At 46.7% G+C, this 22,423-nt stretch overlaps 1 protein-coding gene across 9 annotated transcripts in view; it reads left to right on the forward strand.

The window, feature by feature from the left end:
- Positions 1-131: 131 nt before the first annotated feature.
- The window catches only part of scn8aa (sodium channel, voltage gated, type VIII, alpha subunit a), a 47,366-nt gene continuing 25,074 nt past the window's right edge, over positions 132-22,423 (forward strand). The window contains exons 1-12 of one of the 9 annotated variants that reach the window (XM_077018585.1): positions 132-425; positions 3,813-4,141; positions 9,762-9,879; positions 10,577-10,667; positions 10,862-10,990; positions 12,446-12,537; positions 15,118-15,339; positions 16,620-16,683; positions 16,794-16,935; positions 18,604-18,810; positions 18,900-19,178; positions 20,367-20,681. In XM_077018585.1, the coding sequence (XP_076874700.1) occupies positions 3,869-4,141; positions 9,762-9,879; positions 10,577-10,667; positions 10,862-10,990; positions 12,446-12,537; positions 15,118-15,339; positions 16,620-16,683; positions 16,794-16,935; positions 18,604-18,810; positions 18,900-19,178; positions 20,367-20,681 (1,932 nt within the window). In that variant the 5' untranslated portion in view covers positions 132-425; positions 3,813-3,868. Of the gene's footprint in view, positions 426-1,000; positions 1,394-3,812; positions 4,142-9,761; positions 9,880-10,576; positions 10,668-10,861; positions 10,991-12,138; positions 12,231-12,445; positions 12,538-15,117; positions 15,340-16,619; positions 16,684-16,793; positions 16,936-18,603; positions 18,811-18,899; positions 19,179-20,366; positions 20,682-20,711; positions 22,125-22,423 lie in introns of those variants that run through there. The other 8 variants (XM_077018582.1, XM_077018587.1, XM_077018586.1 and 5 more) reach the window with 8 other exon arrangements.

The following is a 22,423-nucleotide window of genomic DNA, read 5'->3' on the forward strand; positions in this document are numbered from 1 at the left end:
TATTTCAGTTCCCAACATGTCAATGTGTTTGTATGTCAGATTAATGAGTGAGGGAGTAAGTTATTTATTTAATTCGTCGTTTCGACGTCGTCCCAGGCCTGGTTTTAATTAATAGATTTCATTTATTAGACTGATATTGGGAGCCCAAACGTTAAACGGGCTCCATCGAATACAATTTTAAATTATTTTGAGTTAAAAGCCACACGATCTGTTTTGAAGGAATAAAAATGCTTCTTATTCTCAGACGGGTGTATTTGCCGACTCCCCCCAATATTTCGCTCGGAGTCATCAATTATGCAGGGGAACCGCACACACTGGCCAAGGAGGCAGCAGCAGCAATATGGCGACACCCGCAATTTCTTTCGAATCTTTCCGACATCTGCAGTCTAACGACGCGTTTTTGGATAGCCGTTAACGTTTATAAAGTAAGTGCGCTGTTGGCTTGTTTTTCGGACAGTATCTTTGTTTTCTCTTCTCGAATGGGAGGAATTTCGCACTGACCACTAAGAGCTCAAAATGTCGCAGTGGCTTGAGACTTATTGTCGCTTATTGTCTGGTACATTGATAAAGTGCTTCTCGTTTCTGCACCGCACTGTTGCGGCGAAATATTACTGGGTAACTTTTGGAATGGAAATGAGATTTAAGTGATATGGTTGTTGGCGGCCTCTTATTTACTGCCTATACAGTGTTGGCATGTAAATGTAAAGCTCTGTAGTATAACGTCATAACACACCGTGCACTGACGAACAGAACAAGAAAATGAGCAATTACAGATTATGTTAAATTATTTTTATATTACACAATCAGTTGTGATCCCTGAAATCCACACAATTATAGGTTTTCCATTTTGTTTATTTTGTATTTTGACATTTTATTTTGACTCGAGTTCTCTATTTCAAATGTAGACGTTTTCTCCTTTGCAATATATCCAGTACATGCTTTATTGATTGTGGGGTCGACACGGTTTTACGGGTGTGGTAGGCAGCGTTTTCTGGAGACGTTGTGAACACCGTGAAAAAACCCCTTCACGTCGTCGTCCGATGATCTTTCTGTACACCAGAGCTAACGGGTCGTTTCTTATTCGTAATGTGTGCCTTGCGTTACGGAGACGCTGGTTGTTACCAGATTGTTTATTTCGTGAAGGGGTAAATACGCCAAGAGAAATCAGCCCACTGCAGTATTTTCATGTGGCCCGTGTTTGGGGCCGGTCTTACGTGAAGAAGTCTGTCTGAGCAATATATGTGGATGCACGTTTATATCAAAATGTGCTCTGACTATGAGGGCCGAGGGGAAGATAACTGTCCAACATGAACTCTGGAATGTCGCAAATGGTCTTTCTGACGGACTGATCAACATATATTCAATTACCTATTTGATATTACATCGGGGAAAGGTAAGGCGACTGGACACTGACTGCGCATTACGTGCTTTTTTGCCAAATAACCCAATTCCACACCCATGGGATTAAGAAGAATTGTTGTTTCTGTTACTGGATTAATGAAATGAGCGATTTCTGATTTGTTGTTCGATACAATCGGGTGGTTTGTGTTTTAGGCTAGGCGTTTGGCTTTGACGTTGGTTTAGCCTGTAGGTAATGGTCTCGTTCGTCCGTTACGAAAAGCATTTTCTGTGACTCACCCAAGAAAAATGAATGAAAATTGATCGCTTGTCTTAGATTTTAGTGTAGCACCTAATCACTCATCTGCAAGATAAGGGTGTAGAGCGCGCGAGGTAGCTAACACGATCTCGTGTATTAACGTACTAAAAGTAACAATTGCTTCATCTAATTTCTGCATTACTAGTCGCAGGAATTACATGCCGCAAGTTCCATGTGTATCTCGGAATCAACTGTATATTCAAGAAAAAGCACAAAATAAACAGTATTACAGTTCCAGCTCAAGGTTTTGGCGATTACCCTCGAGCTATCCAGTGGTTCTGAATGGACAGCTCCCATGAATGGAATTTGCTTGAAGATCTCGTGTTCTCACATTCTAGCATATATAACTCGTATATAACCCATTTAAGAGCTGCTGATTGCGACATTTGTTGTCAGGCGTAATCCTACGATGAACCCGTACGGTTTATCCCGACATACACTATAGCAAGTATTCTGTTCCAAGTCGTCACATCCCAGTATGTCTGGTTGTTATATCGCCAGAAATCATAATCCGTTCTATTACTAGATGTGGTTCAGGTTATATACGTGCATTAAATTCTATAACGGATTTGACCATATGTATGAGTTTTGTACCATAGTATTATTATTCAAATTTTCATGTGTGCTGCATCCATTTCTCCATTTAGTTTGAAAATTGCTCAATTCCAGCAGGTAGCAATGCTTTCTCTTTAGTTTAGGGGAAAATATCAAGTGAAAACCTACATTGTGTATTAGCAGGTGTTTTAACAGACAGCCCTCCTCAACCTTGTGAGTCACCACACCCTCACAGAAGGGCATTTTGGAATTTGGTCCTGGGTCTTGAGGTTAAAATAGTGTCAGGTGGTTGTTTTGCGCCTGACTGCTGTGCACAGACACGACCATAAGTACAGTAGTTTTGACAAGCATTGTTTTGTGAACTAGAAAGATGGACTGAATCCATTTCTGTGTGATGAAAGCAATCATTGATCATCCAGTGTTTAACAGAGAGAAGACAGGGTGTTATGCTGTTCATTGGACTTACTTGAAGAAAGTAGGACCATTTCTAAAGGTTATGAAGACCTCTAACCAACGTAATGAAGACGCCTAACCTGCTGTTACTCAGACTGATGCATATACTGCATGGGTTGAAAAGACCTTGGGAATCTTTTCTATGCAGTGTTAGCCTGGCTGATGGTCTCAGCTGCTGACAGAGTCAATCAGTGCTCATCATTTGGTGACATTTTCCTAATGTCGCGGTTGGCCTGCTTGTTTAAATGTCTGGCTTGTAAGTGCTTGTCAAGTCTTAACTGATTTATGAGTCAGCAGGAAATGCAGCCCATAATGATGGTGTGGTTTACCAAGGCTCCATCCTCCCCACCGCCTCCCCTGGTCCACACGCCCAGGCGCCTCTCAGAGAGAGTGTCTTCTCAACATCTCACCCACGTTTTATCAGCGCTGATTAAGACAGACGCATGCATTCCCGCAGACCTTAGAGGTTCTGCGCTTTGGCCGTTGCAGGCTAAATGCCCACTAGCCCTCAAAGGGGAGACAAATGTGTTATTGTTTCAAGACGATCACACCAAGAGGAAGACCTTCAACACCAAACTGCAGCTGGCAGGAGGCTGGCCAATCACAGTGTAGGAGGCTGGCCAATCACAGTGTATGTGGATGTTCATGGAAGCAGTTGTTTGCAGCTGCAGGTCCTTGTAATCATGTCGTTTTTCCACTCCCATATATCAAAAGTGTGTGACTCATACAGGATCTGGGGCTTGGGCCTTTTTACTGGCTCCAAATTTAGCAACACTGTGTTATTTTAGTCTTGTGGATGCTTGTGAGTTTGTGGGTGTGTACTGTATGTGATGTATACCCATAAAACATGTGTGCAGTCTTATAAATCATATTATATTGTATTAATCCTATGAATGTTTTGTCTAACCTACATAAGCTCTCTTTCACTTTCTGCTATAAATACAACATTTAGAAAATTCTTTGTTCTAAAGATAAAGGTAAACCTTCTAAAAACGATTCTTTTCTTTGTTGACATCGTACCTAAAACATACATTGCCACGTGTGAAACCAGTTTCCGTTCAGATCAGTGCTCCACACAGACTGAAGTATGTAGGTTTGGTTTGGCTGATTCTGACCCAGTGCTGCTCTCTCTCCCCCCCCAACCCAGAGCTGCCTGCCCTCGATGGTACAGAACTAGAGAAGCCGTTGCTGCAGGATGAAAACATGGCCGCCATTCTCACAACGCCAGGACCTCACAGCTTCAAATATTTTACCCCGGAATCTCTGGCCAACATCGAGAAGCGCATCGAAGAGGAGAAGGCCAAGCCCCCCCCCAAGCCGGACAGCAGCTACCGTGATGACGATGATGAAAACAAACCCAAGCCCAACGGTGACCTGGAGGCGGGCAAAGGTTTGCCCTTCATCTACGGTGACATCCCTCCTGGAATGGTGGCGACACCACTGGAGGACTTGGACCCATTCTATGTGAACCAGAAAGTGAGTGCTCACTCTCCCAGGGTCGGGCGTCTCGGCCCCTGGTTTCCTGGAGTGACCAGTCCTGCAGTTAACCGGCATGGTGTTTGGGGCCGGAGGCTGGAGTGTGATAGCTGTATGATGTCTCTGGGTCATAACACTTCTTATCTCCTAAATCTAAAGGATCTATAGATTTCTTAAAGCGTTCATTGTGTTGATCATGTCCAGCAAACCCATCTGATGTTTATCAGAGAAAAACTGCTTTGCTATCAGTGTTGTTTTCTAATGCAGAGCCAAGCAATCTGGCTGCAAGCATAGTTGTTTGGTGTTATGATCGTGTAAGAGGACAGCCTAGTTGTAGCAGTGGATATAGCATGACAGTCAGAGCACTCTGCGTTTATAAATAGTCTAATGTCAGCAACCCGAAGCAGAATGCTTGTGTTTCGGTGAGCCACGGGTTCAGGCTAATTTGTATTTGTCATAAATACAGTTGATGCACATATGCGTTATACTCTGCTCCCCATCCCTGGGTGTTACCTTCAGCGTGGCATAATTAGATCAGCTCTCAGTGCTCAGTAAATTGATCAAAGATCAGATCTTGGCTGAGCAACAGCACCCGCATGGCTCTGGGTGTCTTCCAACTTGCCTGGTGATGTCGTTGAGTGACATGCTGATTAGACGTGTTCAGGATTCTCATTGGGTCTAGTCAGGAAGACATAGTGTTTGAGCTGTGCACCATCACCACCGATGTCTTTATAAAGACAATATCACGTAGTAAGAAAAGCCAAAAAGCATTTTGGGGATGTATTGATAAGCCGCGTTAACAGCATGGGTGGCCGAACCATCCTCTGTCATCCTTTGGTCTCGCTCCGGTCGAGGTCCATGGAGACTGTGGGAGATTTGCCCCTGGGGTGGATAGAGCAGCTCTTTCTGCTGGGTGCTGATTGCTATGGGGCTTTGGGCGGAGATCGGCAGCAGGAACGGCGAAGGCCGCGTTGTTCCAGCTGACGGGCTTTTCTAATTGTTCCAACAGTAAGACCAGCAGGCGAATGTAAAGGTGAATTCCCCGGCCCCACTGAGGAGCGGAGTGTGTTGGGTTTTGTTGGGTTATGACGTGACCGTTTTCCTTTGAACGGAACATGGTCTAGATGAAATGGCGAGAGGTTCGAGTTCTTCTCCCGTGACGTCGTGGTCACGGTGCATCCCGCTGCGTTCTCCTCCGTCGCTGTAATGGCTGACTGCGCTCGTGCACCTGGGGTTGGGGCTCCAGTGGAGAGAGAGAGTCCTCACCGGCTTCCTGTGCTTAAGAGCTGCGGCTGGGCGCTACGTGCGCCTGCGAGGCCCGAGTAGAAATGCCATGGCCCGCGCTAAATAATTCATGCGACCGGAATGTGTATGTCTGCGCGTATGTGCATGTGTGTGTGTGTGTGTGTGTGTGCACGCGTGTGTGCGTGCGTGTTAATGCTTGCTAATGTGTGCCTGCGCTGAGACTCCTCATTCTGCATCTTCCTCCCTCTCTCCCTCTCTCCCTCTCTCTCTCCCTCCCTCTCTCACATTCTCACCCTCCCTATCGCTCTCATGCCTCACGCGCTCCGTGTTATGTAACACGCTCTGCTAAATGCACAAGGAGGTTGCCATCTCACAGTGAAACCCTCTGTGGAAGCCCACTCGGCAAAAGTGCAGGCGAAAAAATCACTGGTGGATGTGAGCGGCTGGTGTCTGCGTTCCTGCAGTTCTCCTGGACCGGGAACCACAAGCAATGGGGACAGAGCTGAGATGCAAGCTGGCTGGCTGAATTTCTTTGTTTTATTTATTTTTTTGCCAGTCTCTCATTTCATGTTCAATCCTTGAACATGGGCTTAAGGATGGAAACATGCTTCAGTGATATGCTGTCAGAGATTGATCATCATCTGCCATCTGTTGTCGCTGTCGTAGTAGCATTAATAGAAACGGGCGACTTTGTCTTCCAGTTTCACGATTCGCTGATACACGACTCCCTGCCCTGAGGGGCGGTGCTCTTTTCAGAAAGGGGAGGGGCCAGTGGAGGAATCCTGGACCACGGCTTTTACAGCCTCCCAGCCACACACTGCCCCCATTCCACTAGAGGAGAGGCTGTTAGGCTGGGTCAGGGGGGGTGTAGGAGACGCCGCTCTGCTTATTGGCAGTGTGGACGTGGCCTGCTGGCGTTGGCATGTGGGAGTGGTGTGTGGGTGGGGTGAGGGGAGGGAGGGGCGGAGCCTAGTCCCCACCCAGCTGCCGGATGGTAAAGCCGGGGAGAGGAGAGGCGTCGGCTTGGCCGTGATGACGCGGGGCCCTGGCTGGGCTGGGGGGCGGGGTTTCACACACACTCAGGAAGATGGCTACGGGCCTACAGCCCTCCTCCTCTCTGGACTCCCATTTATAGTCTTCAAGCTGTTATTATCTCTGCCATGTTTTCCTGGCATTTTTTCTCTGTTGCATTCTGTCCATCCTATCTCTCTCTCTATCCTTTCTCTCTGTCTGTCTTTCTTTTTCTTGACCCATCTGTCCTTCTCTCTCCCTCTCTCTCTTTTTCTGTGTTTTGTTTACTGAAGGGTTAGATGTAGAAGACAGGTAGGTAGCAGACATGAGCAGGTATGCAGAAACATCTGATTTTTTCCGCTGATGCAACCCTCGCCATGTTCCTGAAATGCACCAGGCCACGCGGAGCTGTCACGGCCTGCCCAGGGCCCCACGGCTGCCCCATTAATACCCCACGGCTGCCCCATTAATACCCCACCGCTGCCCCACACCAGCAACTTTGCCCTCGCACTGCTGCTGAACAATAGCATTGCATCGACAAAATCTGGCTCTCTGATATTTGGAATTGTTTATGTTGTGGAATAAATATAAAACATTTTATTCAAATAACTACAGATGAGGCAAATTATTTAAACCCCCACACTTATATCGTGGCCCTACAAATACGCCTAAACGCTGTTGTACTGTAGGTCTGGTTGTAATTGCATTTGGAACGTGCTCATGTGAACTTGCTCTGCTAGCCTGCTAGCATGTAGGTGGTGCAGCATGTCATGGAAACGGCCGGTTAACGATGTCCGACACGGAGGCTGCCGTCCTGCTTAATGACATGAGTGCATGAGCTGTTTAGATTCGTCCTCACTCCTCCTTCCATCCCAGTGCTGCCCGCCCTGTCCCCGCCTCTCTGGCTCTGTGTCTCTATGGCTGACTGAGCTCGTAGGTCTTCTAGCCGCGTTTCCCCGCCTAGCTACCTTCCTCCTGTACCTCCCCCTCTTCCTCCTCTACCTCCCCCTCTGCTGTGTGCCGCTCCTCACGTCCCTCTACCTTACACTCTCCCTGCATCTCTCGCTCCTTCCCACGTCCTTTGTTGCTTCTCTTCTGTCTCCACTACCCTTTAAATCAGATTCACAATGGCCTGTTGATCTCACAGATAAAGCACGTAGGAACTTCCACACTCTGCATGCATGTAGGGATCAGTTAGCATATATCAGTAATTCAGATGCAACTAAGCTTAATTTCCACCCCACTGCCATTCATAATATGAAAAGGTATTGTGTATACAATCCTGCCCTCGTCAGGAGCCGAACGTTAGGTCAGTCTTCTCAGTCTTTTGCCGATGCGTGTCTTTATTGATGATATGTTTCTGTAGGCGTGAGCAGCAGGCGTATGTGCGTTTAGGGGCGGGGCCTTGCTCAGGAAAGGCTTGATGTCGTGCCTGGTCTTAATGCTGGTGTAGATCTTTTCACTCCGCCCAGACTCCGCCCCCTTGCTTGTTGTTTTTGACTTTGCTCCTCCTCTAGGTTCATTCTGTCTTTTGCCCCTCCCCGTGCATCTCCCTGCACGTTCCTCTCTTCCTGTGCTCTTCTTGCCCTTGCTTCCTGTGATCACATTTCCAATAGCTGTGTTAATCAACCATGTGTTACAAAGACAAAACTCCTGTGTGCTTTTCCACTGTGTAAACGCATGTGCCTGTGTATGCGTGTGTGTGTGTGTGTGTGTGTGTGTGTGTGTGTGCGTTTAAAAAAGAGAGGATGGGTCCGTTTCCACACAAATAACTGTATGGGCCTTTTATTTGTTCTCATGTTTCTCTGGCTGTCTTAAGCAGCACTTTCTGACCTCTGACCCTTTCATCTGTTCCCTGGAGTAAGACCCTGCTGCTAAAACCAACATTGATCTTGGGACCAACCTTACAGCAGGGTTTAATGGTCTTCCCACACTCTTCTGTGCTTTTGCTGTGGTCTGGGTGTGTCACTGGTTTCAGTAATGAATTCAGCATGCAGACAGCATGGTGACTCAAATATCTCCTACATCCATTTGGATTCAAACACGTTTATAGGGGGATGTTTACTGCACCAGAATTTCCTTATCCATTTCCTTAATGTTAGAGCCAGATAAGCCAGCTTCTCTGACATGTTTGTTTATACATAACATTGCTGTACATATGAAGTTTTCCTTAGAGCAGGTGCTTGTTTTCAGAAAATATGTTTTAATCAAAACCATACAGCTGCCAAACCAGAACCGTTGTGCTGTGAGACATTTTAGATGCGTCACGCATGCTTTGAATCATATAAGATTACATTCAGCTTTGACCATCTGAGTCGCTGTCTGTGGTCCTGAAGGCATGTTGACAGTACAAAGTGACTGTCGCAAATGCACATAGCGCCCCATTCAACTTTGATGGCAGTGGACATGTTTTGTTTAGACCATTCTGAGGCTGTAGCAGCAGTGGGAATGAGAGGCTTGTTCGGTCTGGTGCCATTCCACCACTGCCCTCCTGGGCATGTACAATAATGGAAATGCTCAGTTTTTTAAGCATTAAAAGAGTCCGTTCGTAGACTTCTGAGTCAGTACATGTGCAGAGTTATCAGGACTGTGAAGTTCTGTACTGTTTGACTGATTAGCATGTGTTCTCTCTCTGCGTTCACCGTGGAGCACCATGCTTTCTGTTTTGCATCCAATTTTGCAAGTAAACAGCATGGTCTCTCTGGGATAATTGTGGCTGTAGCATATTTGGTTGTGTGGATATCATTGTAGAAAACTCCAGAAAACACGTAACATTCTAGAACATTCTAGTTTTGTTCTCTTTACTGTGTAAGTGCAAAGCAGATTGACTACAGATACGACAGATGTGGTGACCTGACTCTCGTGTGCTTTCTGAAATGTGTCAGAAATATTCTACAAGACTCGGTGATAAGTAGTGGCGTTCTTGATACTGAACACACTACCAGCACTGACTCTTGACTATGTGCTGTGTGTGTGAAGGGAAACCACTCAGTGTCCAGTAGTGAAGCTGTTCTGCTACACGGTTAACTGTGACCTGTAATTCTTAGGGACACTCAATAAAGTGGGATACAAGTATATATTGTGAATCTTTCCTTTGTGCTCAGAGGGTGATACCCTCTCTGACATATTTGCATTGATAGGTGTTTGATTACTCTTTCCTTTCTTCAAACTAAATCTGCAAATGTAATATTAAATAATGTCATTGTGATATGGTTTAAATTGTTGAAACTTCATAATGTGGTTATATGTGAAACTAATTTGAGTGTCTCTCTTTCTGTCTCTCTCTCTCTCTCTCTGTGTCTGTGTTCTTTTCTCCACCTTTTTACATCCTTGTCTTTCTGTCTTTCTGTTTTTCTGTTTGCAGACATTTATAGTGCTAAACAAAGGAAAAGCGATCTTCCGCTTTAGTGCCACACCTGCCTTGTACATGATAAGTCCTTTTAATATTGTTAGGCGAATAGCTATTAAAATTTTGATACATTCATATCCTTTCAAAGCTGATTTTACACATGAGAAACCATGTATTGGGTTTTTTTGTCTGTTGCATTTCTCACTATTTTGCTGTTAGCTGTTGCTTTACCCTATTAACGGTGTCCGTAAGACTTCAGTGCAGATCACGCGTTGAGATCACGTTACAGGCTAATCATTTCTCACTGGCATGAGTGTGTCACATAGTGGAGGAATGTGGTGTGTGTGACTTTGTTTAAAAGCACGATTGCACAGTTGAGCGCGGGTTGCCGTCACTAGTGGGCAGATGAGGAAAAACACACACACACACACACACACGTGCACAACACCATCTCCCTCTGCTCTGCCGTCTGAAATGTGAGGAACGGTCACATTTACTCTCTCTCACAGACAGAGCCTCAGGCATGCTCCTTAGCGTTAGGACCCAGAGGACTCCGCACGTCTGCTAAACTCTAGCGATGCATTAGCGAGGCCCCCAGGGGCCACGTTTTCCATAAACGCTTTACCATGCTCTTAGAACAATGCCATTTCCTCTTTGAACAGCTTTTATGATTGCATGTGTTGTTGCTCATATTTTGATATTTCCGTACTGTGATCTGCAGAGCGTTTCCAGTGTAGTATCTCGCTGAGGGGAATGTTTGCTCTGGCAGCCTTTAGTTACACTGTGTATTTGTTCTCCTGCTCTACAAATGTTTCCTTGACTCTTCCCAACATTGTTCAGCATGATCATTATGTGTACGATTTTGACCAACTGTGTCTTCATGACCTTTAGTAACCCTCCTGAGTGGTCTAAACAAGTAGAGTAAGTACATCCAAGCACATACTTCACTTTACACTTACACTTACATTTATACAAATTTATACAATCAACATGGCTTTTATTAGTATTTATTTTTTACAATATTTTGTAATATAATCATTTGTAGTAATGTTTTATTAATATCACTCCTCACATAATATAAGCATTTTCCTCTTGCTCTTTGACCTTGTGCATAGGTACACTTTCACAGGAATTTATACTTTCGAATCAGCTGTAAAAATCATTGCCCGTGGATTCTGTATAGATGACTTCACATTCCTGCGAGACCCGTGGAACTGGCTGGACTTCATGGTCATCTCCATGGCGTGAGTGTCCTCAAGCACTTCTGCATCTTTATTGAAAGTATTTATAGCAGTATTTATAGCAGTATTTGTAGCAGTATTTGTAGCAGTATTTGTAGCAGTATTTATAGCAGTATTTGTAGCAGTATTTATAGCAGTAGCAGTATCAGGTTTCAGGAGCAGGTAGCAGGGGATGTACTATAAGAGCAAGTAACCATGGCATTCTCGCATTCAGAACTCCCTCTTTTTTCCACATCCCTCCATCTCCCTTTCTCTCTAACTCTTTCACTTTCTCTCTCTCTCTATCTCTCTGCTTCTCTCTCCCCCTCTCTCTCTCTCTCTCTCTCTCTCACACACACACACACACAAACACATTCTTTCACACACACAATCATGCACTCATTCTCTCTCTCTCTCTCTCTCTCTCTCTCTCTCTCTCTCTCTCTCTCTCTCCATGTGCCTGTCCCTTGTTGCTGACCCAAAAGTCACACGCCTTTCTTCTTTTCTATGATTCTCTAAGAATGGTTGCCTTGAGAATGTTCCTGCATGACTGTGTTTCACTACCATCCACTGATGGCTCCTGGCAACCCCTACAGTCAAAATTATGTCACTTTGATGACAGACACTGTCTCTGCAAACAAATTTGTATGTTTGTGTCTTTGTCTGTCTGTCGTCACTCATTGTGTTACATTTTCAACCTTTGAAATCCAGTCATGATGAGAATTTGAAAAAAAAAAAAAAACTTGATATTTTTAGATACATACTGTATATATGAAAAAAATGTCTATGAACTCAAGGAGTTACGATTCTTATGAAGACCTGGAAGCCATTCTGCTGTGACTGTGTGTGTGTAACTATGGTCTGGTCATTGCAGGTATATAACAGTGTGTGTGTAACTGTGGTCTGATCGTTGCAGATATTTAACACAGTGTGTGTGTAACTGTGGTCTGATCGTTGCAGGTATATTACAGTGTGTGTAACTGTGGTCTGATTGTTGCAGGTATATTACAGTGTGTGTGTAACTGTGGTCTGATTGTTGCAGGTGTATAACACTGTGTGTGTGTAACTGTGGTCTGATCGTTGCAGGTATATAACATTGTGTGTTTAACTGTGGTCTGATTGTTGCAGGTGTATAACAGAGTGTGTGTGTAACTGTGGTCTGATCGTTGCAGGTATATAACAGAGTTTGTTAACCTAGGCAATGTCTCAGCTTTGCGCACGTTCAGAGTTCTGAGGGCATTGAAAACTATTTCTGTAATCCCAGGTAAGAGCGAATGCAGATGGGGAGGGCGGGGTCTGTGTTAGCCGTGCGTGTGTGTGTACATGCGTGTGTGTGTTTCTCTCTCTTCTTTCCCCTTCTTCCCCCTCTCGGTGGACAGGCCCTGTGAGTCGTGTAGCTCCTGGTCCGGTGACGTGGTGGTGTTCTTGCTGTGTTTGTGGTGGTCATTGGTGTCTGTGTGTGATCCTCCCTTATTTCAGATATATAACAGAGTTTGTGGACCTGGGGAATGTCTCTGCGCTGAGAACGTTCAGAGTTCTCCGAGCATTGAAAACTATCTCTGTCATTCCAGGTGAGGCCCAATTTAAACACCGAGGCTGAGTTTTCCCGCTTTATTTTTTTGCGCTTAATTTTAGCGATGTTTTTTTTTTTGGCGGAGATATAATTTGGAGACGACCATTTAATTTGCATCCGTGTTTCTTTTTTCTACCTCCAAAATGATCAAAAATGGTGCTTATACATTTTTGATAGGCTTTGCAGTCTGCTGTGGTCCCCACTCTGGTCAGGACTGTGTAGTGAACCAGCGTTTGTCTTCTGCCCTAACGCAGTGTCTCGCACAGCAGCACCAGTAATCCCGTGCATCTCATAAAACGTCTTAACCCGTTTAACGCACACTTGAACCACACATCAGCTCCCCTGGGCTGGACAGGTACTGTATTTATAACATGCCATTGGTCAAATGAGTTGGCCCGACCCTTGTATGTTCTGGTAAGGAGCTCTATTGTACTACAGATGGAAGAAATAATAAAACAGAATCTCAGGAGAAAAGAATGAATAGGACTGTATAAATATAAATCATAGATAATAGAACAGCAAATTATAGTTAGATTTGTAGAAATGTTTAAATGTAACCCTGCAGAATGATGCCACCATAAAAGTGCCTCTTGGTATATTTTATATAGAAAAACAAGAATGTCTTCATGGTTTTGTTTATAGCATGGAGCACAGGTCATAGTTCAGGAATGTGAAGGGATTTGCAAATTGTGTAGTGTCTACTATCTGTAGTTTTGTTAGGCAAAACTTGCTTAGTTTTCAGGGATCTCCCAAAGACCTTTCCTCTTACGTACTTGTGAAGACTGCCAAGCCTGGTTTGTGGATCTGTTTTTTCTGCATGATGCTTTGGAGGACACTTGCTTTTTTAAATATTAGCTTACTAAAGGCTTATTTATTTGAATGGTCTTTTTGTTTTTTTTTTACTTTTTTTGTTTATTTGCCATTAACTCCTATGAAATACACCTGGAAACAAAAATAAAAAATACAATTACAAACAAATACAAAACAAACATTCCTGTGAGGTTTTCTCTGATAATTTCCTCATTCTGAGGAGGACTCGAAATGGGACCCGACAACCAGCTGACAGTGGCTGCCTCCTTGGTGAGAGTCTATGGGAGAGGGGCTTAAGGAAGGGGAAGCTTTATTTAGTGTTGAACTACGCTAGGTGGGGTAGGTGTGAGTGTGTGTGGTCGGGGGTGTTTGTGAGGGTTAGGGTGGGGCGGGGGTGTGTTGGGCTATGGGCTAAGAGGTACTATGGTTGTAAGGCCACACACTAAGTCCAGCGGAGACTCTGGTACTGGACAGTAGTCATTCAGCCTTGGAGTTTAAATGACCCTGCATGTAATCTCCCCATCCTCTGCCCCTTCCACCTCTCCACCTGTTCTTTCTCTCTGCCTCCCCTCTGTTCTCGCCCTCTAGTTGTGTTGCAAATGTACAGATTTGTGAATGTAAGGATCTTCTGTGTGTTCGTAGAGTCCTTTCTTTGGGCAAGTCTCACTAGCCATCGTCCTGAAACGAAACCCCTCGTCTCACTTTGGCTTCATACAGATCCCAGTGTGTCTGTGTATTGTGAGACTGTATCATTTATATTTTGTGGTTTGTTGTGTTTTGAAACAGGGCTTTTTTTAAATTGGTGTTTTGTAGCATAGTAATTTCATATCCACATAGAGTGACCAATCAGAGAAATGGCTCTTGAACACAGCGTGTAGTGTTGTGTGGTTATATCATAGTAAATATTGTGGATCTTGATGTTCTGTGTGTCTGTCGTATTTCTCAACTTTTAAAGGAGGTCTAGGCATGATTATAGCTACTGATTTAACTGTTTTGAATTGAACGCTTAAAAATCCCCAACTAACTCTTTCAGTGTCCAAATCTCTTCTCACTAAGTGGTTTTTAGCCACATACACACAGGATTCTTGTGTGTGGCACCTCTGATGCTAATCAAGCAGAATTTAAACACGTTATGAAATCTGCTAGTTCACAAGTGCTACAAATAACACTCATCATGCCTTGAGACCCCTTTCGTCCATACCAGACATTTGGGCACACATACAACTACTTTTGTTCCTTTTTGTGCTTGTGTGTGTGCGTGTGTGTGTGTTTTTGTGTACGTGTGTTTGTTTGTACATGCGTGTGTGTGTGTGTGTGTGTGTGTGTGTGTACGTAACGTATGTTTGTACATGCGTGTGTTTGTACGTGTGTGTGCGTGCGTGTGTGTGTGTGTGTACGTGTGTTTGTTTGTACATGCGTGTGTTTGTGTGTGTGTGTGTGTGTGTACGTGTGTTTGTTTGTACATGCGTGTGTTTGTACGTGTGTGTGTGTGTGTGTGTGTGTGTGTGTGTGTGTGTGTGTGTGTACGTAACGTATGTTTGTACATGCGTGTGTTTGTACGTGTGTGTGCGTGCGTGTGTGTGTGTGTGTGTACGTGTGTTTGTTTGTACATGCGTGTGTTTGTGTGTGTGTGTGTGTGTGTGTGTGTGTGTGTACGTGTGTTTGTTTGTACATGCGTGTGTTTGTACGTGTGTGTGTGTGTGTGTGTGTGTGTGTATATGTGTGTGTGTGTGTGTGTGTGTGTGTGTTCATCCACTGCCCCTCTCAGGTCTAAAGACCATCGTGGGCGCCCTGATCCAGTCGGTGAAGAAGCTGTCGGACGTGATGATCCTCACCGTCTTCTGCCTCAGCGTCTTCGCTCTGATTGGTCTGCAGCTGTTCATGGGGAACCTGCGTCAGAAGTGTGTCATCTGGCCCATCAACATGACCGAGTCGGTGCTGGCCAACGGCAGCCAAGGACTAGACTGGGACAGTTACATCAAGAACGAGAGTGAGCCATAACCTGTATATCTCATCAAACGGGCACGCTCTCACACGCACGGGCACTCTCTCACACGCACGGGCACGCTCTCACACGCACGGGCACTCTCTCACACACACGGGCACGCTCTCAAACATGCACTCTCACACACAGGCACGCTCTCACACGCACGGGCACGCTCTCAAACACGCACTCTCACACACAGGCACGTTCTCACACGCACGGGCACACTCTCACACGCACAGGCAGGCTCTCACACGCACGGACACGCTCTCAAACGCGCACTCTCACACACGGGCACGCTCTCACACACACGGGCACGCTCTCACACACACGGGCACGCTCTCACACACATGGGCACGCTCTCACACACACAGGCACGCTCTCAAATGCACGCTCTCACACGCACGAGCACGCTCTCACACACATGGGCACGCTCTCAAATGCACGCTCTCACACGCACGAGCACGCTCTCACACATACGGGCACGCTCTCACATGCACGGGCAGGCTCTCACACGCACGGGCAGGCTCTCACACACACGGGCACGCTCTCACACACACGGGCACGCTCTCACACACATGGGCACGCTCTCACACACATGGGCACGCTCTCAAATGCACGCTCTCACACGCACGAGCACGCTCTCACACATACGGGCACGCTCTCACACGCACGGGCACGCTCTCACACGCACGGGCACGCTCTCACACACACGGGCACGCTCTCACACACACGGGCACGCTCTCAAATGCACGCTCTCACGCACGAGCACGCTCTCACACGCACGGGCACGCTCTCACACGCACGGGCACGCTCTCACACATACGGGCACGCTCTCACATGCACGGGCAGGCTCTCACACGCATGGGCACGCTCTCAAATGCACGCTCTCATATGCATGGGCACGCTCTCACATAGTGCGTTCATGCATGGATGACCTTCACAGCACCGTGCATTCACCAGATTGAATATTATGTGCTCTACAGTAGTTAGTGAAACATTTCTCAGATATTAGAACATTGGAAATTGGAAAAATACTGGAAACGAGAGAAGAAACATTTTGGAAAAATAATTAATGTTGTCATATGAATATTGCTACTAAATTGACATTTGGTATGTACCAGGTAAGCTGAATCTCATCTGATCCTTTACATTTGGTGTGAGTTTACAGGAGACTGGAACACCAGTGCTAAAGGATAATATAGTTAACACGGGTTATAGTTATAGTTATACGAGCTATATAGTTATATATACTATATAGTTATAGTTTCTTCATTTATTCCCAGCCAATTTCTACTTCCTCCCCGGAAGTCTGGATGCTCTTTTATGCGGGAACGGCTCAGATGCCGGGTGAGTTTGTCTGGCCTATTTCTCTCTCTCTCTTTCTGGAAGTTCTTGTTTGGTGTGTACGTCTGTGCCCTGGTCCCAGTAGTGGCGCCTCACTCTGTGCTGTTGCTCAGCCGCTGTCCCGAGGGCTACACGTGTATGAAGGCCGGCCGCAACCCCAACTACGGCTACACCAGCTTCGACAGCTTCGGCTGGGCCTTCCTGGCTCTCTTCCGTCTCATGACGCAGGACTTCTGGGAGAACTTGTACCAGCTGGTGAGTGTCATGGTTAACAGACACCACCCTGCTGAAGGCTTTATTGTGTGGGTGGTCGTTGGTGTTGGGTGGGTGTGTGTGAGTGGTCGTTGGTGTTGGGTGGGTGTGTGTGTGGGTGTGTGTGTGTGTGTGTGGGTGGTCGTTGGTGTTGGGTGGGTGTGTGTGTGGGTGGGTGTGTGTGTGGGTGGGTGTGTGTGTGGGTGGGTGTGTGTGTGGGTGTGTGTGTGTGTGAGTGGTCGTTGGTGTTGGGTGGGTGGGTGTGTGTGTGAGTGGTCGTTGGTGTTGGGTGGGTGTGTGTGTGTGTGTGTGTGTGTGGGTGTGTGTGTGGGTGGGTGTTTGTCAAGCAACCGATCATATTCCCCTTTGTCAGCAGTCTTGATGACTATGATTTTGCGACTTATTTCACTGCTTGTCTTAAATGTAAACAATACGCAGCACTAAGGTTGCTCTACACTGGCACTGTAAATAATACTATTACACTACTTTAAAAATTTTGAACCTTATGAGTCCACCATGTAATGGCTGAAACACTTTAGGGTTGTGCAGGAGCAGCTAGGAGGAGTCCTGAGGTGTTTACCTGTGGATGTAGCATCTGGCAGGCCGAAGAGACTCTTACACGGGATCTTCTCAGCTCACAGACTGCACTGTTTGTGCTCCACACACTGAGTCTGAGTCTTTAATATGTTTTTCTGCATTCTGAGTTGGCTGCCTGGCCTCTGATCCTCTGTGTTGTGCTGGCCGGTATGTACACCCACTCCCAACACAGCAACCGTGTTGCTGTTGGTTAGCTTCGGCGTTTGGACCTCTGCTGCCTTATGTGGACCTCTGTCAGTGCCTTAGAGGGTCCTGAATTGTGTTCTCGTAGTTAATCATTCTCAGCTGAACTCATGAAATGGAGACGATCCATTCACTCGGGCCGGGTACTGCTTTGTGCAGTTAATCTCTCTCCTCTACGCTTGGCATGTGACCTCCATTATTCCCGTGACCTTTCTAATGAATGGGTCAAGTTAGAGCAGGACTCTGAACTTGACTCCGCCCGCTTTTGCCCAGTTCCTCCTCTTCTCTGCAGAGGTGCGATGAGCCAGCTTTGACTCCAGAGCTTTGACCTCAGATCTTTGACTCCAGATCTATGACTGTAAGAGCAGAGCTCTTTCAGAGAGTCTTACAGCATGTAATAACCGGCTCACTACTGTCCACGTCACCGAATCATCAGCGTGCATGCTGCTCCCGTCTCATTAACCCTCTTTTAGATCTTCACTGCTATGAACTTAGCATTAAACTTTACATTAACTTGCAAACTTGCCCTGCTGGATTTCACTTTTCCCGTCACAAATCTGGCGACCCTGGGATTGGTTCTTTTCCCCCTGCTCTCCTCGCACAGGAAGCACTGATCTCAAACGTACGCCACGACTGAAGCATGCATGCACGCTGCTCTCGTGTGGATCTAGGCCAGTAAACAGCCATAGAGCCTCAGTAGATCAAGAAGCTGTTTTCTAAAGTCTTGGGTGCTTTTTTGCCTCAAGTTCTTCAGAAGCAAATTCATTTTAGGTATCGGTATGGATACCTAAACGCAAACGTGATGCATGAGGAGCTGCAGTCTATATGTGAAGCCCAGACTGTGACCCTGTGGAGGATTGAGACGCCGGCTTCTTCTCTCGTTCCATCCAGACGTTGCGGGCAGCAGGCAAGACCTACATGATCTTCTTCGTGTTGGTGATCTTTGTGGGCTCCTTCTACCTGGTCAACCTGATCCTGGCTGTGGTGGCCATGGCCTACGAGGAGCAGAACCAGGCCACCATCGAGGAGGCCCAGCGGAAGGAGGACGAGTTCAAAGCCATGCTGGAGCAGCTGAAGAAACAACAAGAAGATGCCCAGGTCAGTATCCGGTCTGCCCACCAAACGCCGTAGAGTACATCAGACGGAATCTTCACGTTGAGCGTTTATGGGCTTGCTGGTCTTGGCAGGCGAACGCGATGGCTACATCGGCGGGGACGGTGTCGGAGGACGCGGTGGAGGACGACGGCGGTGGCAACCTGTCCTGCAGCTCGTCGGAGATGTCAAAGCTCAGCTCCAAGAGTGCCAAGGAGCGCCGGAACCGCAAGAAGAAGTGGAAGCAGAAGGAGCAGGAGAAGGAGAAGGGAGACATCGAGAAGTTCGTCAAGTCCGAGTCGGACGATGGCAGCAAGAGGAGGTTCCGTTTCCCTGACAACCGCTTAGGCCGCAGAACGTCCATCATGAACCAGGTTAGTGTGTGTGTGTGTGTGTGTGTGTGTGTGTGTGTGTGTGTGTGTGTGTGTGTGTGTGTGTGTGTGTGTGTGTGTGTGTGTGTGTGTGTGTGTGTGTGTGTATTTGTTTAAATGTGATTGCACATATGAAATATTAGAAAAGACCAAGTGAGTTTGCTGTGTACTGGGTGTTTATTATTTAAGATCTTTTCCATTTTACTGATTTGTATCCTTACTGCTGAACCACCATTTTGAATGTAGGAAGGAAGATAGGGTCAAACCTTATAGTCTTATAGAGTCAGATAGAGCCTAGCACAATCCTCACTGCAGTTTTTGCTTCTTCCCCACCCCCACTCCAAACACGCCCCTCCCCCACTCCAAACATGCCCCTCCCCCCACTCCAAACCCAAACACGCCCCTTCCTCCACTCTAAACCCAAACATGTCCCTCCCCCCACTCCAAACCCAAACACGCCCCTCCCCCACTCTAAACATGCCCTTCCCCCCACTTTAAACCCAAACATGTCCCTCCCCCACCCCCACTCCAAACACGCCCCTCCCCCACTCAAAACACACCCCTCTCCCACTCTAAACATGCCCTTCCCCCCACTCTAAACCCAAACACGCCCCTCCCCCCACTCCAAACATGCCCCTTCCCCACTCTAAACCCAAACACGCCCCTCCCCCCACTCCAAACACGCCCCTCCCCCACTCTAAACCCAAACACGCCCCTCCCCCCACTCCAAACCCAAACACGCCCCTCCCCCACTCTAAACATGCCCTTCCCCCCACTTTAAACCCAAACATGTCCCTCCCCCACCCCCACTCCAAACACGCCCCTCCCCCACTCAAAACACACCCCTCTCCCACTCTAAACATGCCCTTCCCCCCACTCTAAACCCAAACACGCCCCTCCCCCCACTCCAAACATGCCCCTTCCCCACTCTAAACCCAAACACGCCCCTCCCCCCACTCCAAACACGCCCCTCCCCCACTCTAAACCCAAACACGCCCCTCCCCCCACTCCAAACACGCCCCTCCCCCACTCTAAACATGCCCCTCCCTCCACTCTAAACCCAAACACGCCCCTCCCCCCACTCCAAACACGCCCCTCCCCCACTCTAAACCCAAACACGCCCCTCCCCCCACTCCAAACACGCCCCTCCCCCCACCCCGCCCTTGCCCCTCCCCCCTCCCCCCTCTCCAGTCTCTCCTCAGCATCCCCGGCTCGCCCTTCCTCTCGCGGCACAACAGCAAGAGCAGCATCTTCAGCTTCAAGGGCCACTGTCGCGACGGCGGTTCGGAGAACGAGTTCGCGGACGACGAGCACAGCACGGTGGAGGAGTGCGAGGAGAGGCGGGGCTCTCTCTTCAGCCCCTACCGCCGCAGCAGCTACAGCGGCTACCACGGCAAGCGTAACAGTGCCGTGGACTGCAACGGTGTGGTGTCCCTGGTCGGGCCTGGCCCTGGAGGACGCCTCCTGCCTGAGGTGATAATAGATAAGGCAGCTTCTGACGACAGCGTAAGGAAGGCTATGAATAGATCAGTCTAGGCATGGATCTCTTCTTGGCATTCTCTCTGTCCTTTTCTCTATCTCTCTGTTTGGTTTCTTTCTCCCATTCATCATGTTGCATTTGTCTCGTTGACGATGGGTGCTTTGAGTTTGCTGTCTGAAATGCTGGGTTTGAATTAGTTTGTTTATTTTTGGATTGAAGCTCTTTGAGTTGCTATGAGCCTGTGTTTGCTGCCCTCACCTCACTCACAATGATCCTTACAACATGACAGTTGCAGGGAAAGAACTGACGGAAGATTTTTCATATATGTCAGTTGTTCCTAATGTGGATAAAAACAACAACACGTAGGTCAGAAATTATGATGGAATATATTTTTCAGGTCTTGCAAACAATGGATGTAAGTTGTGTCTGTCATTGCACGTTTCATTTCTCCAGAATAAACATTGTGATTTTCATTTTAGTGTCTTCAGCATCTGTATTTTTATGTGTTTTAAGATATTTGTGTTTGGTCTTTGTTCATTTAAATATATTTCAGTTTACATCCATACGGCCTCTTTCAGTTACAGTTTTCAACAGATTGCTTTTAGGATGAATGCATTATTATGCATTTGTAACTTTATTAGTGAAAGATGGACCAAAGATGGATTGCAGTCTGTGTGTGACCAAGTACCATTTTGACCATTATGGTGTCACTGTGGAAGTCCATACTGCCTCTCAGATAAACAGTAATGAAGTCAGTAATGTCCATTATGTGTTTTCCATTAGATATATTAAGGGTTTAAATCATATAATTGACCAGACATACTACATTTGTGCAGCAGACAGGGCACTCGGTCCATCTTTGTGTGTGTGTATGTGAGGTTGTTCGTGTATGTGTGGTGGTGCGTGTGTGTGTATGTGAGGTTGTGTGTGTGTGTGTGTGCGCGCTAGTGTGTGTGTGTGTGAGCAGTGCAGATGAAGAGTGACAGGCTGTATTAAATCACAGCTTTCATACTGGATCACACTTTTGTAGTCACGTCTCATTTACTCCCTCTCAAATTCTCCTTCACTCCTTTTTGTCTTCCTGATACAAAGGAGAAAAGAGCATTTACTTCCTTTTCTTCTTTTTCTCTTTCTCTATATTCTCAGTATTTCTTCTCCCTTCTCTTTCTCTCGCTCTCTTTCCTATCAGTGGTTTAAATGTTGACAGTCCAGCGGCTGTCTCTGAGCACCGTAGCTAGCATGGTAGTTTGCCGTCCTTACGAACCTCTCAGAAAGCCCCTTGGGTGTCTTAACTGCAGCATGAAAGCCCACTGACGGATTATGGTGTCTGTAATTTTCTTCCCCTCTCTGACTCTTCTGAATGAGTGCATGATGCACGCTGAGTGGCGTCCTCTGGCATCCCGGACGTGGTAACAACATGGAGGCCTCAGGAAACAGGAGCAGTCAGGAAAGACTAAATTACTTCTGGGGTGCCTTACTTTTTCTTTTTTTTTTTTGTTGCTGTGAACCTTTTCAGGGTGCTGATGGTGGTTTAATTTAGTGAACAGCCACTGTAGATGAAAACTCAGGTATCTTTAGCTTCTCTCTCCTGATGCCTACATGGTTTTGCGACTTAAAATGTATTTAACTGACTACTGATTTAACAAAATATATGTTTTCCTGCCCAATCCTTCTCTTCCTGTGATGCAGTTGCAACCTCCAGCTGCTAGTGTGTGTGTGTGTGTGTGTGTGTGTGTGTGTGTGTGTGTGTGTGTGTGCTCTTATGTTT

This window comes from Brachyhypopomus gauderio, chromosome 10 (assembly GCF_052324685.1).
Source record: "Brachyhypopomus gauderio isolate BG-103 chromosome 10, BGAUD_0.2, whole genome shotgun sequence".
NCBI classification, from domain to species: domain Eukaryota; kingdom Metazoa; phylum Chordata; class Actinopteri; order Gymnotiformes; family Hypopomidae; genus Brachyhypopomus; species Brachyhypopomus gauderio.